Source organism: Callithrix jacchus, chromosome X (assembly GCF_049354715.1).
Source record: "Callithrix jacchus isolate 240 chromosome X, calJac240_pri, whole genome shotgun sequence".
Classification (NCBI taxonomy): Eukaryota; Metazoa; Chordata; class Mammalia; order Primates; family Cebidae; genus Callithrix; species Callithrix jacchus.
The window spans coordinates 22622892-22649842 of NC_133524.1; the positions used below are offsets into that span (position 1 = coordinate 22622892).

The following is a 26951-nucleotide window of genomic DNA, read 5'->3' on the forward strand; positions in this document are numbered from 1 at the left end:
ACACAGCTAGTGACCTAAAAGGTACCTTCCAGAGTAGCAGTGTCCAATAGAAATATAATATTTCTATTATATAAAAAAATTTATGAGTCACAAATGCAAGTCACATGTGATTTTATGTTTTCTAGGGGCCACATTTTAAAAAGTAAAAATAGTAGCAGTTGGAATGACATATCTTATCTAACCTATCTAAAATATTATTTCTACATGTAATCAATGTAAAAAACTTATCCATGAGGCATTTTTTCTGTTTTCTTTCCTACTAAGTCTTTGAAATGTGGTGCATATGTTACACTTGCAACAATTTTCAACTTGGACCAATCACATTGCAAGTACCTAGTAGCTCATGGGACTACTGAAGAGAACAGTTCTGGAGTGGTGCTTCTCAATCCTGGCTGTGCAGTGGAATCACTAGGGAGCTTAAAAAACACAGAGGCCTGAGACCCATTCTCAGACATTCCCATGGAATTGATTTGGGGTACTGCTTGGGTGTTTTTATGTTTGTTTTTTGAGTCTCACTCTGTTGCCCAGACTGGAGCTCAGTGGTGCGATCTCGGCTCCTGCAACCTTCACCTCCTAGGTTCAAGTGATTCCCCTGCCTCAGCCTCCTGAGTACCTGGGATTACAGGTGCGTGCAACCGTGCCCAGCCAATTTTTGTATTTTTAGTAAAGATGGGGTTTTACCATGTTGACAAGGCTGGTCTCAAACTCCTGACCTCAAGTGATCTGCCTACCTTGGCCTCCCAAAGTGTTGGGATTATAGGCGTGAGCCACTGCGCCCAGCCAGATGTCAGGATTTTAACCAGTTCCCTTCCCACCAGGCAGTGTCCAAACTGAGTACAACACTGTAGCCTTTATACATTGGGGAAGTTTCTGTGAGTTTTCTGAGATGAGAACCATTCAAAATGACCACTCTGGCAGTATGCTTTTCTAGATGACATTAATGAATGCCAAGCAATGCCCTAGCTAATTTATTAATTTATCTCAATTTACGTTTCCCAACATGTTGGCCAAGTCCCCAGAATAATGTAAGACAAGAAAAGAGATTTTTTTTCTCCTGCTGATTTACACATTGGTCTGGATACACAGCAGTGAAAGTAAATTCAGACATAAAATTCTACTCATTTAATTGAGGTGAAAGGTGTTGGTGTCAGCCTGGAATCTCTGAGCTGTGGAGAAAAGGAAGTTGGGGTTTGAAAGCTGCAGGTGGCTTCCAGAATGAGACAAGTCTAGTGGGGGAAGATGTGGGAGGTGCTGGGTGAAGAAAGGAGGCAATTGTGGTTCACCTGAGGTCTGAAGGCTGCACAGCCCACTGTGTCTCAGGACGTTCACAAAGCTGCCCTCACCAAACGCCTCGCGTCCGCCTTCCCACTGGACCAAACTTTTGATTCTGCCCCTGAACCCTGGATGTAAAACCCAGTACTCGGGAATTAAAATGTTTCATCTCACCCGGAGGTTCATTTGTCCTTAAAATGCTTTTGGAGTCACTTGGAATAATTTCTATATTGGCTTCTTTCATTTAAATCCAAATACAGCTTCAATACTTCTGACATATTTATTACTTTCCAGAGCGGAAATACTAAGTCTTCTGAAGTGGTAGCTATTTAGTTATATTCAATTTTGTTAGTTATGTTTATTTGACTTCAAATGAAGCCAGAGAATACACAAGCACTGCAGAGTCTTCCACAGCCTTACCAAAATGAATACCATATTTCATCAAATCAAAAATACTGTCAAAAGATGCGCCATTGTTTCACATGTGCTAAAAAAGAGTAAGCTATTACATGATATTTTTTATCACTTGGAATTTTATTTTGTGTTAATTGAAGTTCTTTTAGCCTTACTTAGACATTAATTTAAAAAAAGATTTTAACTTTTATTATAGGTTCAGCGATACATGTGCGGATTTGTTATATAGGTAAACTTGTGACTTGGGGGTTTGTTGTATAGTTCGTCACCCAGACACTAAGCATATTACCCTATAGTTGTTTTTTTTCCTGAACCTCTCCCTCCTCACACCCTCCACCCTCACGTAGGCCCCAGTATCTGCTGTTCCCCTGTTTCTGTCCATGTGTTCTCATTATTTAGCTCCCATTTGTAAGTGAGAACATGTAATATTTGATATTCTGCTTCTGGATTAATTTGCTGAGAATAATGGCCTCCAGCTTCATCTATGTCCCTGCAAAGGACATGATCTCATTCTTTTTAATAGCTGCATAATATTCTGTGGTATGTGTACCACATTTTCTCTAACTAGTCTATGATGGGTATTTAGGTTGATTCCATGTGTTTGCTATTGTGAATAGCATTAGACGTTAATATTTATCATTGTTTTGCATCCATTAAAAAGGAGAGCAAAAGTAAAAGGATTGCTTGAAGCATTTCTGAAACTTTCCAGAGTCTCTTTGATTTAAAATCATCAATGTTTTTGTTTTTTCACAAAATATTGTGCTCTCTCTCTCTTCAAGAACGTTGGCAATTCAACATTTCTTGAAAAAGTACTCCCTAATTGTCTCAGGGACTTTTGTCCAAGATGGCCTTTTTGGATATGCAGTAAGTTTTTATTTCATTGTTAAGTCATGGTGAAATTTTTCTGAAGACATTTTAAGTGGCAGTTTACCAGCCATGTGCCCAACTCATTTGAAATGCCGGTACTAAGAATGGCTATGATCAAGTTCCTGTATGGACGGGCAGTGGTAACTACGTTGTGACTATGCCTGGTGGACAGTTTGAAAATGGATTCCAAATTCAGAGATGTTAAGATGTGAAATAAATGTGCATCTTAGAACTGATGAAATATGACATGTAAATGATATTTCTGAGAATCCAGGCTTTCCAACTACTTGTCGCATTCACCATGCTTATTTGCTTTAAACAATTTCACTGAGACTTGTAGGAGTCCCAGCATGCCCTGGCTTCGGCGCTCAGTGGTGTATAAACAGCGTTCTCTCACTTCCTGCTTCCACTTACTCCAATTTGGAGCTCCAAAGCTGTACTTTTGGACAGTTCATCTCAACCTTTAATGTGCACATGAACTACCTGAGAATTTTGCTAGAATGCAGATTCTGATTCACTAGGTCTGAGAAGGGACATGAGAGACTATAGTTCCAGAAAATTCTCAGGTAATGGCCATGCTGCTAGTTTGGGGACCACACATTGAATCACTAGGCTTTAGTATGTCTAAGGACATGAAGTATGTCACTTCAGTGACGAAACTCAGTACCTCTCCAGGGTACATGGAGACTTTAATTTTTCCTTTGTTTGTATTATTATTTTGATAAAAACTTATATATTGTAAATTTGCTGGCCTTGCATTGGGTAAATACAAAGATTTCTTAGGATTAAAAAAAAAGCAAGAATTTTGTATGTCTGATCTTATGGTACAGGGAGAGAGATTTTTTTCCCCTTAATTTGTTTTCTGAAAGAGTTGTTCATTTCCTTTTCCTTTGCTTTCTTTCTCAAACTTGGGAAACGTGGATTTATTAGGAAATCTGCATGTAATTGCAGATTAATAACCTACCCATTAATACCACATTAGTTCATCATGATTAATAGCATCTATGTGAATTCTTAATGAATTTGTAATGATGGACTATTTACTTTAAAGTGTCAAGAGAACATTCCATGTAAAAAGGCACTACCCGTAACAGGAAAATTAATTATATGCTGGTTGGATAATAGCTTGTCACAAACAAGATATGTTTGTTTGGAAAGCCTCATTGGTATTGATATTTGCACAGTGAGAGGTACTTTTTTAAAACATTCATGAACCTTTTAATTTGTAAAATGAGAAGGAAATTTTATTTTCATGAACAGTTAAAATAGGTGCAGGGACTGATATTTTTAACAGAGGCAGCACAAACACAAATATGTGCTAATATCCTGACAAGTTTGCCTATGTCACTAGGCAGAGACACTTCCTATAGTGGCCATTGAGATTAATATTCGAATTGAACTGCTTCTACTACCCGCTGGTCTATTCTAAATTCATAAGTTCACTTCCTCAAGGCCCAAGCATTTCTTGATACTAATTTTATTTCTTTACAGAATTATTTGTTTTCTCTATTGTCTTCACTCTAATTCTGTGATGTCAGCAGCCATCATTGTTTATTTCTGTCTTTGCCCTATATCTGAGGAAGTGAAGGTCAAGAAGATTATGTGACTTGCCCAAACCAATCCAGCCATATAATTTGTCTCCCACAGATTATGGGTCTCTCATTTCAAATGTCTCCAATTTTAACCCCAGTGGAAAGAGTTGCAGGCACAGAGGCTCTGTCCAGCTGGTGCCTTTGAGGAAACCCAGGAAGCCCAGTGTGATTGGAGCTCTGAGTTGGAAGGGAAGAGGGACAAATGACAAAACTGAAGAGAGAGGTGGTGGCCAGAGTGCGCAGGCTTGGTTGGCCATGTAAAGATTTTAGACTCTATCCTAGGGCAATGGGAAGGCATTTGTAAATGTCATGTCGAGGGATGTCATGAGCGATGTATTTTGCCAGAGCATGCTGCTGTCTGTGGAGAATGGCCGGGAGGAGGTAGCTGACATATGACAACCAGTTCATGGTTTACTGGCCCCATCATGTTGATCTGTTTTCTAGCTTGGTATCCAAATGAAGGTAGAGTTTGTCTTCCTTGCTACAGAAAATACCAAGGCATGATTGTTTATCCTTTTCTCTATTTTCTCCTTAGGTCAACATGAAAGGATATTGCTGCTGCTTTGTTGCCCTTGATTTCTTTGAACTTAGGAAGGTATTTCATCAAGTACCCCCGGTCATGGGGCAAAATCCGCCAGGGAAGCCATGGCAGCTACTGGTGGGCATGGTAGTTAGCACTAATTGTACCAGCCCTTTTGCCCCTTTGGGTCCACTGCTTGTGCCGAAGGTGCTGTTGCTTTCCCCTTTTGGGGTAAGAGGATTCTGGATAAAGAAGGAAAGAAAGCCTCACCCCTAATCTCTCACTGTCGGAAACCCAGTTATAGAGGAAGAACACACATTGCGGTTTGCACAGCCAGGAATAGAACCCCTCCTTCTCTCACCTCCTCATAGAAGGTGGGAGTGAAAACAGGGGTTAGTTGGGAAGTGGCTTTTTAAACCTATGTTTACAGTGTTTTGATGCCACTTTCATAGACGAGGGAGGAATTGTCTGGAGCTCAGATTTTTCAGAATTTCAGGGATGTGATGTTTATCTCACTCTTCCTCTCTTGAGGGTGTGGTATGAACTGGAATTGAAAATAGATGCCTGGCTGGGCGTGGTGGCTCATGCCTGTAATTCCGACACTTTGGGATGTTAAGGCAGGTAGATTGCTTGAGCCCAGGAGTTCAAGACCAGCCTGGGCAGCATGGCAAAACCTCATCTCTACTAAAAATAAAAATTAACCAGGCACAGGGGCACATGGCTGTGGTCCCAGCTACTCGGAAGGCTAAGGTGGGAGAATTGCTTGAGCCCAGGTGGTAGAGGTTGCAGTGAGCTGAGATTGTGCCACTGCACTCCAGCCTGGGCAGCAGAGTGAGACCCTGTCTCAAAAAAAAAAAAAAAAGAAATACTCTGTATTGTACGGTGTTCTTTCTTTCACTTTGAGAGTTTTTCTGGCATAGTGCTGATAATTTTCCCCTCTTGAATCTGCAAAATCAACCGTCACATCAAACCCCTATTGCATTTTATGTTTAAGAAAGGAACTTTTTAGGGCCTCCATGTTTGGATCCCCTTCCACACACTCTCTCTCTCGTGGAAGCTTTCTCTCACGTTTCTCTTTCTCTACCTAAATAAATCACTTTCTGCAAACAACAACAACAACAACAACAACAAAAGGAACTTTTTAAAGCTGTGGTTTTTAGAACTGAGAAACTAACTTAGACCTAAGTGGGCCAATGCAAAGACAGTGTTTCCAAAACAAAGTGTTTAGTGTCCTCCTTGAATGTTGACACTGAATTAAAATGGAGCTGCAGAGCGAGGAAATCAGTAAAAGCAGGACAAAAGCTCCTTTTGTGATTTGCGGTAGGGTAGGAATGGCAGAGGTGGGAATGTGGGCTGGTGATGTTTCCTGGAATTGCAGGCGTCAGGAAAGACTGGCGAGTACTGTTCGTTTAAAGTAGTGGTTCTCATAGTGTGAATACACTTCCAGACCTGTAGCATCAACATTACCTGGCAATTTGTTAGTCATACAAAATCCTGGTCCCCACCCCAGACCTACTGAATTAGACACTCAGGTTAAAACACAGCCATTTGTGTTTTAACAAACTTTTTTTTTTGAGATAGAATTTCGCTCTTGTTGCCCAGTCTGGAGTGCAGTGGTGTGATCTCGGCTCACTGCAACCTTCACCTCCAGGGTTCAAGTGATTCTCCTGCCTCTGTCTCCCAAGTAGCTGAGATTACAGGCACCCACCACCAAGCCCAGCTAATTTTTTTGTAATTTTAATAGAGACGGGTTTTTACCATGTTTGCCAGGCTGGTCTTGAACTCCTGACCTGAGGTGATCTGCCGGCCTCGGCCTCCCAAAGTGCTGGGATTACAGGTGTGAGTCACAGTGCCTTGAGTATACATTATTCCAATGTACACTCAAGTTTAGAAACCACTGGCTTAGGCTAGAGCAAAATGTGAGGTCAAGCCTGGAGGACCAGTCAACTTTGTTCTAATCTCACCAAGCCTCCTGCCTCTGATTAGGTGCCTCAGAAGTCTGTGTCCCTGGTCAAAAATAGGGTGACAGGGCAAAGGGAATAGATGGCTCAGCACAAAGTCATTCCGTCACTGCAAAAAGAAGTTATGATGTAACCAGGGAAGGTCTTTCCTCTAGTTCTGGTGGAGAGATCTGTCGGGGAATTCCGCGAGGGCATAGCTGCCTCTGGTTGAGCCACTGGAGGCCCATTCTCTCGAAGGAAGGCAACTTGCAGAATTTTTCTGCGTATCTCATGGTTGAATTAACAGGAGTCAGAGACCTGAGTTCAAATCCAAGCTTTAACCTTTACTGAGTCTCCTTGAACAGGTTCTTACAGTTTTCTTGCCTGTAGGATGGAGTTACGATATGTGTTTCTTAGGATTGCTGGGGAGGTTAATTGAGGTTAGGTATTAATACAGTACACCTGGCACAGAGCAGGTGCTTAAAAAATGAACACACTCATTACTGTGCTTGGATGTCTTAGGATTGCTTAGGAAGGGCCATTGCAGGGTAAAGATAAACACACCGGCTTTTTCCTTGTAATGTTAAGATGGATCAAATAGGAGGCAGGGACCAGGTGTGGTAGGTCTCATCTGTAATCCCAGCATTTTGGGAGGCCGAGGCAGGCAGATCGCTTGAGGCCAGGAGTTCGAGACCAGCCTGGCTAACATGGTGAAACCCTGACTCCACTAAAAACATGAAAAAATTAGCTGGGCGTGGTGGTGCATGCCTGTAATCCCAGCTATTTGTGAGGTTGAGGCAAATAATTGGTTGAACCCAGGAGGCAGAGGTTGCAGTGAGCTGAAATCATGCCACTGCACTCCAGCCTGGGAGACAGAGTGAGACTCTGTCTCAAAAGAAATAGGAGGCAGAAAAAAAATATATAATTAGAGTTAGTAGTCAAAATGCTATATGAAAAAACTGAGGATAGATTTATCTTAAATCTCAAGTTTGGCACAGACCATACATGGAATTATGTGCTAAGACACAAATTATCTAAATAGGAAAGCTATTTATATTGAGTTCAAACATCAGATTGGCAGATTCATTGAAATGTTATGCTATCAAAGAGTAATGTTAAAATTGAAATTATTTTGAAGTATAACCTTGATAAGTGTAATTCTTATAAAAATCACTTATAAGTGAACATAAAGAGTTACCTTCTGTTAGAGTTTTATAGCATCTGGCAATTTTATATAATTAATTTCATTATGGACAAAGATGTCTTTTGTGTTAAAAGGGGACATATTTGTGTTCTTTTGGTAACCCATGGTTTAGATTGATTTAGAGGATTTTAATCCCCTTAAAATCATCTCTGCCCCTTTCTCTTTAAGTGGATGCTAACCCACAATTATTATTTATAAGATGATCATGAAAATGAACAGACACAATAATTCTGACAGCTTCTATCCCTGTATTTCAGTGGGAGTTTCCTAGAGGAATGAGAACTATCAGCTCTTACTGGCTTTTCAGTATGTCAAACAGACTCAGTTAATCCCATGCTCGACTGGCTGTGGGGCTGAGGAACTGCCAAGCTGAGTGTCACACAATTCGTGTGAAAATATCGGAGTTATGGGATCTGTGGACCATGACTTAGTTAGCTTGAATTTTATTTTTTAAATGAGAATAACAACAAGCTTTGCAAGCTGATTTAGGATCTGCAGGTTTAACTGCATAAGGGCTTAATACCTTTTATACCCATGCAGTGTGAGTTAGAAAAATGAAAATTTTCAGTATGGTAAATAAACTGAGGAGCTGGAAACCAAATTGAAATCTGTAGCCTAGAAAATCAACATGGGCTAAAAATAGTAGGATTAGTGGCAACTCAAGCATAGACCATCCGAAGGTAGTTTTTAAGTACCACCAAAGGAGAAAGAAGACCATTATATAATAGGTTTAAAAAATATATAGGTCTAGAGAACATTCTGTTCATTATGTAGGTGCAGAAGCTTAAAGTATAGATTTGGTTTTCCAGAGTTTTAATTTTTCGTGTTCTTTCTCACCAGAATCAGAGAACACTATCTCTGATTTCCAAAAGAGAAATGTTACCATAATCTGCATGAAATTGAGAATTTACCTTGGTGACATTGATGTGAAGAATTTAGAATGCAATTGCTAGCCAGGTGTAGTGGCTCATTCCTGTAATCCCAGCACTATGGGAGGCTGAGTTGGGAGGATCACTTGAGGCCAGGAGTTAAAGACCAGGGTGGGCAACACAGTGAGACCCCATCTCTCAAAAATAAAAATAAAACAATTAGCCACGGCCTAGTGGTGTGTACCTGTAGTCCTAGCTAGCTACTTAGGAGGTTGAAGTGAGAGGATGGCTTGAGTCCGGGAGGTTGAGGCTGCGGTGAGCTATGATCATGCCTCTGTTCTCCTGCCTGGGTGACAGCACAAGACCCTGTCTCTAAAAGTACCCATTAAGCAAATCAAGCAAACAACTCCAGGATTCATAGCAAATAGCCAGAGGATAGAGTAGGGACATAGAAATATTGCTGGGTCAGGAGAAAGAACACAAAGGAGGATGCTTTGTAAGAGTCCCTGTGCTCTTGAGCCACTTCATTCAAATGTCAGCTCAACATCAAGGTTCTTGGTAGGTTTTTGCTCACATAAAACTTTGAATGTGTGGAGTTTTTGAAAAATGTATTAGGTGGATGTGTCTTAGATATGGTAGAAACTTTAAATGACTGGCCTGAGTGGCAGATGACTGTTGCGAATTCTTGACTAACTAGAGTACTATAAAATCCTCAAGGGCCTCATTCTTCCTTTTTGTATTCTAGAGCACTCAATAAATGTCCTGTCTGAGCAGCAGAACTGAATTGAGTGAGGACTGATAGGCCTTTCTCAGCTTCCGAGCATAACTAAGTATTTTTTTTCTCCCCAGTATAGAAGAGCAGGGCTTTGGGAATGGATGATATAGCTGAGACAATTGGTAAAAATAAAACTTAGATACCCTGAAAACTGGCATTCGTGAAAACAAATGAATGAAGTCTTGGATTTCATTGTATGATACAGGAACTGAGATGTGAAAAAAAGAGATGATGGTGTTAGTATGATCAGGGCATTGCTGACTGTAAAAAGAAATAATAAAAGTAGTCAGTCCAGTTTCTCATATTTTTCAATTGGATGAAAGTTTCTCTGAGACTTTGTCAGGAATTCAGCCTGGCAAACATTCACTAAGCACCAGCCATGCCAATCTCTGGGTCCTGGGTGTTCAAAGATGAATGTGACCTAGTCCCTGCCCAAAAGAGTACTCAATCTAATGCAGTATAGCCATCGTTAATGCCAGTGTTTTATACCAAAAGTATTTCTTGGTGATATTTTTTGAGGCCAAATGACAAAAAATATCTTTATTATTAAAATTTTCACATGATTCATCCCCTTTGAGGCTAGGCTTGTGTTACTAAGGTGTGGTTGTCCACACCATGGCCAAAACCAAATTTTAGATGGACTGTAGATCTAAATGTGGAGCAATAAAGGTTTTAGAAGAAAATGTAGACTATCGCCGGGCACTGTGGCTCATGCCTGTAATTCCTGTACTTTGAGAGGCAAAGGCAGGTAGATCCCCTGAGGTCAGGAGTTTGAGACCAGCCTGACCAACATGTTGAAACCCTGTCTCTACTAAAAATACAGGTGGGCATGGTGGCTCACACCTGTAATCCTAGCACTTTGGGAGGCTGAGGCGGGTGGATCTTCACTTGAAGTCAGGAGTTCAAGACTAGCCTGGTCAACATGGTGAAACCCCATCTCTACTAAAAATACAAACAAATTAGCTGGGCATGGTGGCATGTGTCTAATCCCAGCTACTCGGGAGGCTGAAGCAGGAGAATCACGTGAACCTGGGAGGTGGAGATTACAGTGAGCCAAGATCGTGCCACTGCACTCCAGCCTGGGAGAGGTAGCAAGATGCTATGTCAAAAAAAAAAAAAAAAAAAAATTGTAGACTATCTTCATAAGTTTGGGATAGGCAAAGATTTCTTGAACAAGACGCTAAATATTGTAACCATGTAGGAGAAAAATGGACAAACTGGGCTAAATTAAATAATTTCAGTTCATTATGAGATGCCATTAAGAATAAAGTCTATGTAATAGAGGATATTTTATAATATATTCAAAAAGGACTTGTATGTAGAATATAGAAAGCACTTCTACAAATCAGTAACAAAAAGGTAGATTACTCTATAAATATATGACATAGACTTGAATAAGTATTTTACCATAGAGGATGTTAGTTTTCTTGGTTGGGGGTAGTGACTGGAAGGAAGCACCAGGGGTTTCTGAGGTTCCAGTAATAATGTTGGTTACTTGAGTGTGTTATCTTTGTGAACATTCTTCAAATTATGATCTGTGTACTTTTCTATATGTTGTATTTGTGTACTTTTCTGTACTTTCATTGAAAAAGTTTACATAAAAAAGAAAATGCTTTGTTGTCCAGGATGAAGAATGTGAGCAAAATATTTTTGGAGGTTAACACTGCAAAATATGTCTCCCCACTTAGAATTGCCTCTACTCTAGAAGCAGAGGAAGTTTGAGAGCATGAGGCTTTGCAAGGTGGCTAGAGCAGGTCCAGTTTGTGAAATCGTCCTACGCACAGCTTGGCAGTATCTTGGGTTAGCATAAATCCTTTGGCCACCAATATCCTGAGAAGGCAAGCAGGAGAACAAAAACAGTTACGGAGGAAGCACTAGAAACAAGCTTGATTACTTGACAATTTTGTGTATGGCTAATTCCACCTGTAATCCTGTTTAAGTTACCACTTACTGATCCCCTTATCATGTGCCCATGCACTGAGATGGGGCTTTCTGTGCATTAAAAATTTTAAATCCTCAGCACAATCCTGGGAGACATGTACGATTGTTATTTGACTTTATAGATAAAGAAACAGGGGCTTAGAGACATTAAATAAATTGCTGGAATTCCAGCTATCAATTTGCAGCAAGCTGCAACTGGAACCCATGTCTATTTGATTCTAAAGCACCCCCTCCCACATGTCTGTTATGTTGCCTTTAAAAACAAACAAACAAAAACCAATTTGATGGAGCATAGTAAGAAGAAAAATAGTTAACGTGTACTTAATGTTCGAATTAGATGATCAGAAGGACTTCTCAAGCCAATTTTAGAGTCGGAGGTCTGCTGTGCCAAAAGTTTCTCTTTTTTTTGGACAGAGTCTCACTCTGTCGCCCAGGCTGGGGTACAGTGGTGTGCTCTTGGCTCACTGCAACCTCTGCCTCCCGGGTTCAACCAATCCTTTTGCCTCAGCCTCCTGAGTAGCTGGGACTACAGGCGCATGCCACCACACCCGTTTAATTTTTGTATTATTGGTAGAGCTGGGGTTTCACCATATTGGCCAGGCTGGTCTCGAACTTCTGACCTCGTGATCTGCCTGCCTCAGCTTCCCAAAGTGCTGGGATTATAGGCATGAGCCACTGCACCCGGTCTGCTATAGGTTTTTATGAACTGTAGTTGTTCTTTTTGGTTGTAAGGTGGTAAGAAATACCTGGAAGGGGTGGGGTGGAGATTGAGAAATCTTCCAAGAAACAACACAGGCTGTAATTGGAATGCCCCTGTATGGGAGACCCATGAGCCCTTTTCAACGCTTTGGGGACATTTTAATAACCTGAGTAATTACCTGTGATAGGCAGGCTTTGTTTTCTACTCATTAATAACTCTCCAGGCTACATTTTATTCCTCTTACTGCTAATTTACATGCAGAGATACACAAAATAAATGCCGTCAACTGATTGCCACATCACTGTCTGCATATCAATGCTCTCCTGTCTGCTTGGGCCCTGAGAAAAGGAAAGAGGAGAAGGAAAAGGGAATGACAAGGAACCTGCGATAGCTGAATTTATTTTAAAAGCAAAATTCTGGTACAGAAACCAGAATTTGGACAGTTACTGATTTTATATGAATTATTGATATTTGTACATGGTTAGTGTTTTGGGATTGCGCTATTTAGTATATGCTGGTCCTCTTTTTCCTCCTTGTGATAGATAGCATGCCTTGGGAGCACACACAGGTAAATATTTAATGCTTTTTGTTCGTTTTGCTCTTGTGGCTTGTTTGGCCCTCAGGGTGTTCATGTTTTGTAGCCTGTGTGTGTAGTGTTTATAGCATCAGAACATCATTACAACCCTAAATGAAATTTGGATTATTTACTTCTAAGTATGTTTCCAAAACAGTCTAATGACTGTGTTAGCAATATGACGTAAGGGCACAGGAGCCAATTTGAATGGAAATATGTGTGAATATGGCTTTAGAGCTTTCTTTTTTTTTTTTATTGCATTTTAGGTTTTGGGGTATATGTGCAGAGCATGCAATACAGTTGCGTAGGTACACACATGGCAGTGTGTTTTGTTTGCTTTCTCCCCTTCACCCACATTTGGCATTTCTCCCCAGGCTATCCCTCCCCACCTCCCCCTCCCGCTGGCCCTCCCCTTTCCCCCCCAATAGACCCCAGTGTTTAGTACTCCCCTCTCTGTGTCCATGTGTTCTCATTTTTCATCACCCGCCTATGAGTGAGAATATGCGGAGTTTCATTTTCTGTTCTTGTGTCAGTTTGCTGAGAATGATGTTCTCCAGATTCTTCCATGTCCCTACAAATGACACGAACTCATCATTTCTGATTGCTGCATAATATTCCATGATGTGTATGTGCCCCATTTTCCCAATCCAGTCTATCATCAATGGGAATTTGGGTTGATTCCAGGTCTTTGCTATTGTAAACAGTGCTGCAATGAACATTCGTGTGCATGTGTCCTTATAGTAGAACGATTTATAGTCCTTTGGATATATACCCAGTAATGGGATTGCTGGGTCAAATGGAATTTCTATTTCTAAGGCCTTGAGGAATCACCACACTGTCTTCCACAATGGTTGAACTAATTTACACTCCCACCAACAGTGTAAAAGTGTTCCTATTTCTCCACATCCTCTCCAGCATCTGTTGTCTCCAGATTTTTTAATGATCGCCATTCTAACTGGCGTGAGATGGTATCTCAATGTGGTTTTGATTTGCATCTCTCTGATGACCAGTGACGATGAGCGTTTTTTCATATGATTGTTGGCCTCATATATGTCTTCTTTCGTAAAGTGTCTGTTCATATCCTTTGCCTACTTTTGAATGGGCTTGTTTGTTTTTTTCCTGTAAATCTGTTTGAGTTCTTTGTAAATTCTGGATATCAGCCCATTGTCAGATAGGTAAACTGCAAAAATTTTTTCTCATTCTGTTGGTTGCCGATTCACACTAGAGACTGTTTCTTTTGCTGTGCAGAAGCTGTGGAGTTTCATTAGGTCCCATTTGTCTATTTTGGCTTTTGTTGCCAATGCTTTTGGTGTTTTGTTCATGAAGTCCTTGCCTACTCCTATGTCCTGGATGGTTTTGCCTAGATTTCCTTCTAGGGTTTTTATGGTGGCAGGTCTTATGTTTAATTCTTTAATCCATCTGGAGTTAATTTTAGTGTAAGGTGTCAGGAAGGGGTCCAGTTTCTGCTTTCTGCACATGGCTAGCCAGTTTTCCCAACACCATTTGTTGAACAGGGAATCCTTTCCCCATTGCTTGTTTTTGTCAGATTTATCTGATTGTATGGTTGTAGATATGTTGTGTTACCTCTGACGCCTCTGTTCTGTTCCATTGGTCTATATCTCTGTTTTGGTACCAGTACCATGCTGTTTTGATTACTGTAGCCTTGTAGTATAGTTTGAAATCCGGTAGTGTGATGCCCCCTGCTGTGTTCTTTTTGCTTAGAATTGACTTGGCTATGCAGGCTCTCTTTTGGTTCCATATGAAGTTCATGGTGGTTTTTTCCAGTTCTGTGAAGAAAGTCAATGGTAGCTTGATGGGTATAGCATTGATTCTGTAAATTACTTTGGGCAGTATAGCCATTTTCACAATATTAATTCTTCCTAACCATGAACATGGAATGTTTCTCCATCTGTTTGTGTCCTCTCTGATTTCGTTGAGCAGTGGTTTGTAGTTTTCCTTGAAGAGGTCCCTTACGTTCCTTGTGAGTTGTATTCCAAGGTATTTTATTCTTTTCTATTTAAAAAAATCTTTTAAAAAAATCCTTGGGGACCTGGCTGGGGTTTCATGCCTGCAATCTCAGTGCTTTTGGAGGTCAACCTGGGCGAATCACCTGAGGTCAGGAGTTCAAGACCAGCCTGGCCAATATGGTGAAATCTTGTCTTTACTAAAACTGCAAAAACCAGCCAGGTATGATGGTGGGTGACTGTAATCTCAGCTACTTGGGAGGCTGAGGCCGGAGAATTGCTTGAATCCAGGAGGTGGAGGCTGCAGTGAGAGATAGCACCACTGCACTCCAGCCTTGGTGACAGAGTTACTGGCAATCAGTTGACAGTAATACTCTGTCTCAAAAAAAAAAAAAATCCTTGGGGCTAGTTATCTTGGTTTTATTATGATGATGATACACAAGAAAGAAATACCAAACAGGCTGAAATAATTGAAAATACATCCAACCTAACTTAATTTATTTCACTGGAATCTTTCTAGTTATATAAACTCATTTTAGCCACAGGTGCTTATTTTTTAAAAACTAGACTGGAGCTCTGGGTGGCATTTTTTTTTTTCCTTGAACTGTAGAATTTCTAGTTTAGAAGTAGATTCCTCCTCAGGGGATATATAATTATTTATTAATTTAATCAGTGCCATACACTTTGTCTTGAAGCTATTCAGAGTGTTATAGAAACATCTGTTATATTGTGATTATGATGGCTGCGAGGCTGTTTCCCCAAATGCCTTGACAAGAGCAGTTTGACGTAGTTTGGTGAAGGCGGTGCCCTGGTGCTGCAGTCACCATAGGGATTTTTCATCTTGGCTTCATGTTGGTAGATTGATACTCTCAAGTACGTTCAAGATTCTCTTTTTCGGGGGAGGGTTGTTTTCATTGAGACCTGGCTTTCTTCTTTCCTTATTTAATGAAATAGAGACAACTATCATTTTCTGCCTTTAAACGTTATTATTAGTGATTTTATAAATAGAACATTATTTTTCAGGTGGGCCTATGTCTATACTGGCAACCATTTTATACACATGGACTCATTTAGATGTTTAGGACTGTGGATATATAAATGGGCAAGTTTTCAGGCAATTCGGGTAGGTTTTTCAATCTCGCCTCTCCATTTCCTGTCTAAAGGACTTCTTCCATGTCCACAACATGTTAATTCAACATTCGATAAAACTTCTAATGGGAAATTTCTTCCAGGTGACCTCCCTGAGAGGCTGGGCTATGGTGAAATCTTAAACACAACTGTGATGAAATTGGCTCTGTTGAGACTATTACTTGGTCCAGGAACAAGGAACAGAATTCAGTTATTTTTGATTCTTGAATAAATGAATTCTGTTCCTTTTGTGTAGGTGGCAGAAGAAATTAACCCCTGTAGAAGATCCAGTCTCAGTTTGAAATTGACCTTTTGGTTTCTTTTAAGAGTGCTGAATAAGAGAATGTAAAATTGTTTTAATTTGAACCTCAAACAACTTGGAATCTGTTCTGCTGTCTGCATATCTTTGATAGATCTGTCCTTTCCAGGGTTGCCTGTCTTTATATTTAATTTTGTGGAGGTTGGAATTGTGATTATCAAATGACTTCCAACTTGGGACCACGTGTGGGTGGATACTAATGAATTCTTTCTTAACCTTCCCAGCACTTTTGGAGAAATCAATCAGTAGAAGGCGGGACACCGAAGCCATACAGAAAGCCAAAATCCTTTATTCATCCTGCATGAATGAGAGTGAGTGATCAAGAAAGCTAAATAAAATATTTATCATCCCTATTGTTTAGAGTTCTATTAATGTTTTAATATATTGTTTGAGGATGAAGAGAACTAAGAATTCTATTAATGGTTAAAGGTGTTTAAGGAAAGGAATGATTCTCAAAGACTGGATTTTGACTAGTCCCATCTTAGTTAATGTTGTTACTGGCTTGCTTGGTAGAGAAAATAATCTTATTTATGTGGGTTGGATTCTTTGGGTAATATTTACTCCTCGAAAAAGTTGGACATAGTCACCAGGGCAAACTCACTGTATCTGGTATAGAAACCAGAATCTAGGAGCCAGGGCAAATCTGGCCTGAGAAAGAGACTGGGAGGGAGTGTACCTAATGGAGCTTAGAGAAATCCAGATTCCCAGGTGTGCCAGGTTCCTGTGTCAGCCTAACAGGCATCTTATCTTGTTGGGTCCTTAGCGCTGTCTCAATATCTTCGTTCTGATTGAAATCAGAACAGATAGTGGCCATTTTACCTGATCTGCCTTCTCAAGGCCATTGCTGGAAGAAGCCAGTGCATATGGGAAGTGTGTCAACTGGTCTAGGATTTGGGGTATCATGTGGTGAGCTAGAAAAGAGCAATAAAAGACAAGAATCTGAAGCACCACTTCATCTTCATTGGGTAGTGATTGACTTTGTTGAGGCATTCCTTTAGTTAGGGTTGTACCTTAGTCCAAACAAGTATTATCATTCATTGGCTGGGATCCATGTAGAGAGTCCATGTTTATTGTAGTGAATATCCAGCAGTTTCCCTGGTCATCTCTCCTGGCAAGAACACTAGATGTAGACAGGCCCATTGAAGCATGGATCATAGGTAGTTCTGTCTCTGTGATTATGCTCATCCCACCTCACCTCTCCTGCTTACTCCCTAACAGCTGAAATTTTAAGTTGGAGCCTTATGGAAATTTTGTCTTGAGAAGATGCACTCGAATTCTAGTGTGCTGATCCAGTTTGCAATTCTAACTCTCTCTTCATATCTGCTCCCTTTCAGAAGCCATTGAAAAAGCAGATGCCAAGCCACTGCTACACATCCTACGGCATTCACCTTTCCGCTGGCCCGTGCTTGAATCTAATATTGGTCCTGAAGGGGTTTGGTCAGAGAGAAAGTTCAGCCTTCTACAGACACTTGCAACATTTCGTGGTCAATACAGCAATTCCGTGTTCATCCGTTTGTATGTGTCCCCTGATGACAAGGCATCCAATGAACATATCTTGAAGGTATAGCAAGGACCCATTCATCTTCTTTGTTCAGTCCAAGATTAGCCTTTTGGGGTGCCATCCTGGTGAAGGAAACTCATGCTGCCTTAGCAGTGGCTCAGGCTTGTATGTAATCCCAGCACTTTGGGAGACTGAGGCGGGTGGATCATCCTGGTCAAATGGTGAAACCCTGTCTCTACTAAAGATACAAAAAATTAGCTGGGCATGGTGGTGCGTGCCTGTAATCCCAGTTACTCAGGAGGCTGAGGCAGGAGAATTGCCTGAACCCAGGAGGCAGAGGTTGCGGGGAGCCGAGATCGCACCATTGCACTCCAGCCTGGGTAACAAGAGCGAAACTCTGTCTCAAAAAAAAAAAAAAAAAAAAAAAAAAGAAATAATAACATAAACATTTTTATTGAATAGATCCTGCAATCTAGAATATTCCCGTCTCCTGATCTGCAGAATGTAGACCATTACCAGACAAGTTTTGTAACCCTTTCAGGAAGCTAGGGAATTAATTTCAGGTGATCTGTGATCTGGCTCTTATATGCCTACTTAGAGCAAGTCTAGGGTCCCTAAATTCCAGTGGGGAGAGGACTGCAGGTCTCCTGTTGTTAGCAAAGACTTTTTGAGCCCTGTTCTTGCCCTTGCCTCCTCATTCCCTTGACAGAGGAGAAAACATGTGCCATGATTTTTTTGTTTCTCTTTCACTAACGTTTTCTTGTGCTCACATCTAAATTTTAGTTATCAAATCCACTCTGAATCTCTCTTCCCTCCTTTCCAAAGATATAGCAAAACTTGTTCTTTTCCAAGTGCTTGGTTGCATTTTCTGTTGGAAGAGTAACCATCTCTTCCATAAAGCAGTGGGCCACCTGGACATGCACTGAGGCAGATCACATTGGTAAAATCAGGAGACTTTCAGAAAACTATCAACAGCTAAATACTCACCAATGAAAGAGCTATGCAAGAATTCAAATAACATCTGTCAAATAGTTTTGTGCTTTGATCCTGCTGGGGTTTTTCTTTTTCTTTTTTTGCTTCCACAGTTACTTTGACTGATAATGAAAATGTTATTGCATGATTGATTTTCTCCCCAATTCTGTCTTTAGCCAAACCAGAAAATATGACTGATATATTGATGTTCAAATTGTAGACTTGTGTTGTCTTCACCTCATGTATTTCAACCTTCTGAAATCCAAATCTTAAAGTTCATCTTTTGATTTAGACCAGGGATTGGCACATGTTTTGGGTAAATGACCAGATAATACCTATTAAGGCTTTGCAGGCCATCTGGTCTCTGATGCAACTACTTAATTCTGCCATTGTGTCTGGGAAAGCAACTGTAGACAACAAATGGGTATGGCTGTGTGGTACGCTGGCCCATTTTATTATGTTTTCCACCTATTTCTAGATCTACAACCTTCTGCTGTAGTTTTCTCACATCTAGATTAGACAATGGAAGACTCAATAAAAATCTTTGGTCGTTGGAAGGACTTTCATCTACTCAGGAGGAAATTCTGAGTTCCAGAGACAACCGTGTTTCTACGTTTGGTGATGAAATGAGTCATCTTTTAACGTTATCAGGATAAGATGTGCTGTGTAAGACACAATGATGACCGAACTGATCTCTGTACTGTGTGGATGGATACATTACTCATTTTTTGAAACTAGGTTTTAAGACTATCGTTGTCAGTTCCAGAACTATTATGATGTTCTTTCAAACACTTTAAGTGGTGTTTTGAAGTAAGCTGAAGATTGTTTTTCAAATTTAAGTTTAAGCTTATGTATTCTATTGAGTGATAGAAGATCTTGATTCATACACCGATGAATAATTGCAAGTGGTAGCCATTTTATTATTCTTTTCACCTGTTTCTGGATCTATTCAATTGAATTTATTTCTTCAAACATTTTGTTATGAAAAAATGACACAAAATTAAAGAATAGAATAGTAAACTCCCATGTATCCATCAACCCAGCTTCAACAGCTCTCAACCTTCTGCTGTTATGTTCCTTTCTGTGGTGATGTTTTAATCTAGACCCCTCCTTTTTTTTGGGAGGTGGCTAGAAAATTTTATAACAAATTAAAAATATATCATTGCATTAATAAATACTTCAGTGCATAGCTAATGGAAAGGACTATTATCAAAACCAAAAGATAACCATAATTCCATAATTAACATCAAATACCCAGTTAATTTTCCATTTTTCTGATTATCTTAAACATGTCCTTTGAAAAAAACCCAACAGTTGGTCTTTGATTCAGGCTCCAAATAAGAATCACAGATGAACTTCGTTGATGTGTCTGTTTTACTCCACAAGGGATCCCCCTATTTTATTAAAGGCACATTTATTTGTTGAAGAGATTGGAGTATTTGTCCTGTAAACTGTCTTACATTCTGAATTTGACTGTTTTCAGGGTAATCTAATAGCAGATGAAAGTTCTTGTTTATAGGAGAACCACAGCTTAAAAATGCAGAATAAATAATGGGAAGCTACCTATTTAAAAAAAATCCCTAATGAAAGGATGGATCTAGGTGATTATTGTCAATAGCTGCTAAAACCATTAGGTAAATGGTTGATTGGGAAATTAATGATAGAGAGATCAGACCAATATCATCTGAACCCTAATATCAATATCATTGCTAAAAGTGAGGCAACCAGAGATTGAGTGCCTCCTGGTATCAGTAGGAAGTACACACTATCAACAGTGATGTGCCCCCCACACAATCGAGCCTCTAGTTTTAATATGAGCTTATAGAAAACATGGGGAATAGAGAAACATCATAACCAATTTTTAATAGCTTGCCTTGTACATGTAATATTCAGTTAAACTGATTCAACAGACACTAAAATATCAGTGATAGAATACTTTCCAAATGTAAGGAGGCACCCATTTACTTATGATTGCTCTCTTTTGGCAAGATGCCAGCTTGTTCCAAACTGCTGTTTGAACATTGTTTGGCATTTGAGCACAGCAGACGTTTGCTTAAGTTCTTTTCCGATTTGTACCATTTTACGTGACTGAATATTCACACGTCTGAACTAATTGCCTTCCCTCAGATATAACTACAGTCTTCTGGATGACACATTTACAAGAGTTCAAGTATGTATCTAGAGGTGGTAGGAGAAGCTTGATTCTGAGAGCTGCGTGAAACCTAATGAACCTGATAATAAAAATGACCATATTGAAAAATGAGCATATTGGTGGCTGCCAAAGTTGTAGAATTTGCAAGTGTTGCTTTTTTATTCATTTAAAAATAGTTAAAACTATAAAAGACAAAATCTAATTGGATGAACATTTGGAGCCCCACCTTCTAGGTTTTGTGGAACACAGTTTGAAAACTAATGATATAGTTAAAAAAAAGAATAGGGTTTTTTTGTTTGTTTGTTTTTTGTTTTTTTGTTTTTTGTTTTTTTGAGATGGAATTTCGCTCTTGTTACCCAGGCTGGAGTGCAATGGCACGATAAGAATAGGTTTTTGTATTGAAAAGATTGAGGTTCACAGTTTACCTTTGTGATTTACTCACTGATTATTTCACTTCCCTGATCTCACTTTCCCTCTGTGTACAAAAGGGTGAATTATAATTTAATTGTCATTGAGGTTCAAATGAATTGACTTTTATAACAGTTTTCATGATAGATACTGGTCCACAGTAGCACATGACACAAGGTTTCCTTCTCTTCAAGCATGACCCAGCAACTGGCCAGGACCATTTGGAGAATGTTTTTCTTTAACATGTATACCCAATATGCCTCTGAGTTCTCAAACTCAGTTGTGCAAGGAATAGGCATTTTCTTTACTTGACCTAATTGGGAAACTGAATTTTAGTCTAGTCATTTACCTCCCCTCTTGGTGACCCCATTTCTCAGTCTTCCCCTAGGGTACTGGGAAACTCTATAATCAGTTATCTGGTTTCTGAGAAGAAACCCACTATGGAACCCATGTAGCCCCTTCAAATGAGCCCCTCTGATGCTGAGATCTTGCAACTCCCATTCCTTCTCAGATCCTGCCATGTTCTGGGGGCACTGATCATTTCCTCTGCTCATGAGAATCTTTGACTCCTTTTGCTGCTTGAAAGATCCTCTTTCTGCTCTGGAAGAAATCCCTCTTACCTGAAACTCTTCCCTCAATGTCCTTAGGCTTCCTTTTCCATCAAATTCAATTTTCCTTGGTGTACTTAGCTTTTCTAATCCCACAAACCCACAGGAAGAAGAGAAGGGTCTCTGGGCAGGCACAACACTGTGGGCATCCTTTTGGGTGAACAGATGGTGCCTTTGGGTGAAGATAAAGGCACCCTTTCTAAGGGGTAGATATATTCCCATGCCAAAGACATGCAGTTTGGCCAGTAGGGGTTACTCCAAAACAACGTGCCTCTGCAAAGCCCCCCTGTTTGCTACATGCTTAAATGAGATAAAGGAATTCCAAACAACAGAAAACAACAGAAGTTAGTGACCAGAAACATTGTCTTGCTACACATGTTTGGATTTATTCTATGTCAGGAGATAGGAAATATGAGGATTTAAGGGACAATAAAAGATGTGAGTGTATATGATCCTGACAAAGTATTTGGAAGGCCAGGGTTGTCCCAGTATGTGTTACTAGTTAATGAAGACAACAATTTAAAGTCATGTCTCAACAGCCTGCATTTTTTCTGGCTCTCAGCAAAAGTCGTAAAAAATGGCAAGGAGAAACTCTAAGAAATGAAATGTTTCTAAGTTTATTTTCTTTCCTTCTCCTCCAGGAACTGACAGAACATAGAAGTTTATTGTATTATTGTTAATTAAGTTAATTAATTAATTACTTAATTTTTTGACATGGAGTTTCACTCTCGTTGCCCAGGCTAGAGTACAGTGGTGCGATCTTGGCTCACCGCAACCTCTGCCTCCCAGGTTCAAGTGATTCTCCTGTCTCGGCCTCCTGAGTAGCTGGGACTACAGGCATGTGCCACCATGCCAGTCTAATTTTGTATTTTTAGTAGGATGGAGTTTCTCTATGTTGATCAGGCTGGTCTCAAACTCCGACCTCAGGTGATCCACCTGCCTCAGCCTCCCAAAGTGCTGGGATTATAGGAGATGAGCCACCATGCCCGGCCTTTATTTATTTATTTTGATACTTAACTACACATTTCCATGGTACCTGTGATAATCTGATACATTAATATAATCAAATCAGGGTAACTGGGATATATCCAGTAATGGGATTGCTAAGTCAAATGGTAGTTCTGTTTTAAGTTTTTTGAGAAATCACCAAACTGCTTTCCACAGTGGCTGAACTAATTTCTATTCCCACCAGCATTTTCTTTTCCCTACATCCATGCCAACATCTCTTATTTTCTGACTTTTTCATAGTAGCCATGCTGACTGGTGTGAGATGGTATCTCACTGTGACTTTGATTTCCAGTTCTCTACCGATTAGTGATGTTGAACTTTTTTTTCATATGCTTGTGATCACATGTGTATCTTCTTTTAAAAAGTGTTCATGTTCTTTGCCTGCTTTTTAATGGGGTTGTTTGGGTTTTGCTTGTAAATTTGTTTATGTTCCTTGTAAATTCTGGATATTAGACCTTTGCTGGATGCATAGTTTGCAAATATTTTCTACCATCCTGTGGGTTGTCTGTTTACTCTGTTGATAGCTTCTTTTGCTGTGCAGAGGCTCTTTGGTTTAATTAGGTTCCATTTGTCATTTTTTGTTTTTGTTGTAATCGCTTTTGGCGTCTTCGTCATGAAATCTTGCCCAGAGCAATTTACAGATTCAATGCTATTTCTATCAACCACCAATGACATTGTTCACAGAATTTGAAAAAAGCTATTCTAAAATTCATATGACATTGAAAAAGAGCTCGAACAGCCAAAGAAACCCTAAGCAAAAAGAAGAAAGCTGGAGGTATCACATTATTACCTGATTTCAAACTATAGTAAAAGGCTGTAGTAACCAAAGCAGTGTGACTGGTACATAAACAGACACATAGATTGATGGAAACAGATAGAGAGCCCAGAAGTAAAGCCACACACCAACAACCATCCAATCTTTGATTATGAGAACAAGCAATGGGGAAGGACTGTGGTGCTGGGATAACTAGCTTACCATATGCAGAAGATTGAAACTGGACCCCCCTCCCTTTTATCATATACAAAAATCAACCCAAGATGGATTAAAGATATAAATGTAAACCTAAAACTATGAAAACCCATGAAGAAAATCTAGGAAATACCATTCTAGACATAGGCCCTGTACTGTATTTTGAAGTCAGATAATGCAATTCCTCCGGCTTTGTTCTTTTTGCCTAGGATTGCTTTGGCTGTTTGAGGTCTTTTGTGGTTCCATATAAAATTTAGGATTTGCTTTCCCTATTTTGTGAAGAATGTCAATGGCATTTTGATAGAGATTGTGTTGAATGGTAAACTGCTTTCAGTGGTATTGTCATTTTAACAATATTCTAATTCATAAGCATGGAATATCCTTTCATTTTTGTGTTCTTTTCAATTTCTTTCATTTTATAGTTTTCTTTATATAAATCTTTTATTTAATGGGTTAAATTGATTCCTAGGTGTTTTATACTGTAAATGGGATTGTTTATTGATTTTTTTCAGATTATTTGCGTTTGATGTATATAAATGCTGTTCATTTTTTGTATGTTGATTTTGTATACTCCAGCTTTACTACATTTGTTTATCAGTTCTAATAGTTTTTTGGTAGAGCCTTTAGGTTTATCTAAATATAAGATCATGTTATTGGTGTACAAGGCTAATTTGACTTCTTCCTTTCCAGTTTGGATGCCCTTTATTTCTTTCTCTTGCCTGATTGCTTTGGCCAGGACTTCTAGTATTGTGTTTAGTAAAAGTGGGCAAAAGAGGCATCCTTGTATTGTTCCACATCTTAAAAGAAAGGCTTTTAATTTTTCACCATTCTGTATGATGTTTATTATGTGTTTGTCAGATTTGGCTTTTTTTTTTTTTTTTTTTTGAGGTTTGTTCCTTCCACACCCAGTTTGTTGAGGGTTTTTGTATTAAAGGGATGTTGAATTTTATTGAATACTTTTACAAAATATATTAAAATCATTATGTGATTTTTGTTCTTGGTTCTCTTAATGTGATATGTTTATATTTATTTATTTGAATTTGGATTTTCCATTTCATACTTTTGAGATGGGATCTCACTGTTCTGCCCAGGCTGGACTTGGGTTGAAGTGATCGTCTTGCCTCAGCCTCCTGAGTGGCTAGTACTACAGGTGCATGCTACTGCACTCAGTGTATCATGTCTATTGGTTTGTGTATGGTGAACCATCTTTGCATCCTTGGAATAATTCCACTTGATCATAGTGAATAATCTTTTTCATGTATTGTTGAATTAGGTTAGCTAGTACTTTGTTGATAATTTTTACATCTATGTTCATAAGTCATATCGAGCTGTAGTTTTCTTTTCTCCTTGTGTCCTTGTGCAGTTTTGGTATCAGGGTAATGCTGGCCTCATAAAATGAGTTTGGAAGTATTCCCTTCTTTTCATTTTTTTTTTTTTGAAGAGTTTTGAGTAGAATTTGTATTACTTCTTTAAATGTTTTGTAGAATTTGGTAGTGAAGACATCAGGTCCTGGGCTTTTCTTTCATGGGGACCATCCGTTATGGCTTCAGTCTTGTTACTAGGTATTAGTTTGCTGAGGTTTTCTGCTTCTTCATGGTTCAATCTTGGTAGGTTGCATATGTCCTGGAATTTATTAATTTCTTCTAGGTGTTCCAATTTGTCGGCATATAGTTATTCATAATAGTCTATAATTCTTTGTATTTCTCTGGTCTCAGTTGTTATGTCTTCTTTTTCATTTCAAATTTTGTGTCTTCTCTCTTTTATTCTTAGTCTAGATAAAGGTTTGTTGATTTTCAAAAAAAACCTTTTTGTTTCATTGATTTGTGTGTGTGTGTTTTTATAGTCTAAATTTCATTTTTGTTCTAATCTTTATTATCTCTTCTAATTTTGGGTTTGGTTTGTTCTTATTTTTCTAGTTTCTTGAATTGTTCATTAGATTGTTTATGAATCTTTATTTGAAGTCTTTCAGCCTTTTTGATGTAGGCTTTTATTGCTATAAAATTATGTTTCAGTACATTTTTGGCTGTATTTCATAAATTTTAGTATGTTGAATTTTCATACTCATTTGTTTAAAGATTTTTTAAATTTCACTTTAATGTTTTTCATTGTCCCATTGGTTATTCAGGAGCATATTGTTTAATTTCCGTATGTTTGGCTGGGCTTGTGGTGGCTTATGCCTGTAATCCCAGCACTTTGGGAGGTTGAGACGGATGGATCACCTGAGGTTAGGAGTTAGAGACTAGCCTTACCAACATGGTGAAATCTACTACAAATATAAAAATTAGCCTGGCATGGTGGTGGGTATCTATAATCCCAGCTACCTGGGAGGCTGAAGTAGGAGAATTGCTTGATCTTGGAAGGTGGAGGTTGCAGTGAGCTGAGATCGTGCCACTGCTCTGTAGCCTGGGCAACAAAGTGGGACTCTTATTTAAAAAAAAAAAATGTTCCATGTGTTTGTGTATTTTCCAAGTTCCTCTTATTATTGATTTCTAGTTTCATTGTGGTCAGAAAAGATAACTGACATGATTTCTACTTCTCTGAATTTGTGGAAACTTATTTTGTGGCTTAAAATATGATCTATTCTAGAGAATGTTCCATGTGGCAATAAGAAGAATATGTATTCTGCAGCAATTGGGTGAAACGTTCTGTAAATGTCAGTTAGGCCTATTTGGCTTAGTGACTAGTTGAACTCCGAGGTTTCTTTGTTGATTGTCTAGATGATCTGTCCGTTACTGAGAGTGGAGTGTTGAAGTTCCCTGTCATTATTGTACTGCAGCCCCCCTCTCCCTTTAGATACTTACGTGCTCCAGTGTTGGCTGCATAGGTATTTATAATTGTGATAGGTGATATATTGCTATTTCTTCATGAGGTCCTTGCCTTTTTTTCTGTTACTAAACGGTACCTTAAGCCTACGTTTGCTTTGACTCTAGCCAAATATCAGAGCAGTCCCAGTCCAGATATAGGGGAGGTCCCAAAGAGGATATCCTCCTGGCAGTGTGGAAAAACTGGCTAGGGGTTAGCATGTAGGGGACCTGTGGAATGAACCTCCTATAGCATAATGCTGCTGAACAGCCACTCTGACTTCATGTCTCCTTTGGCCAAGTTAAGGAGCAGAGTTCCAGGACCGAGTCTGGTAGTCCCACTTCCCTTCTTTGTCTCTTGCTGTCTTCAGGAATATATCTCCCTTCAGGCACTCATGATGCCTTCTGTGGGTTAAGGCATGGGCAGGTCTTCTGTCAAAGAACCCAAGATG

The 26951-nt window shown here is 39.4% G+C and overlaps 1 protein-coding gene across 1 annotated transcript in view; it reads left to right on the top strand.

Annotated features, from left to right (window-relative positions):
• The window catches only part of PHEX (phosphate regulating endopeptidase X-linked), a 230315-nt gene that overhangs the window by 30536 nt on the left and 172828 nt on the right, over window positions 1–26951 (top strand). Inside the window, exons 4-5 of the mRNA XM_078362509.1 lie at window positions 16304–16390; window positions 17414–17640. Of these exons, the coding sequence (XP_078218635.1) occupies window positions 16304–16390; window positions 17414–17640 (314 nt within the window). The remainder of the gene's footprint in view (window positions 1–16303; window positions 16391–17413; window positions 17641–26951) is intronic.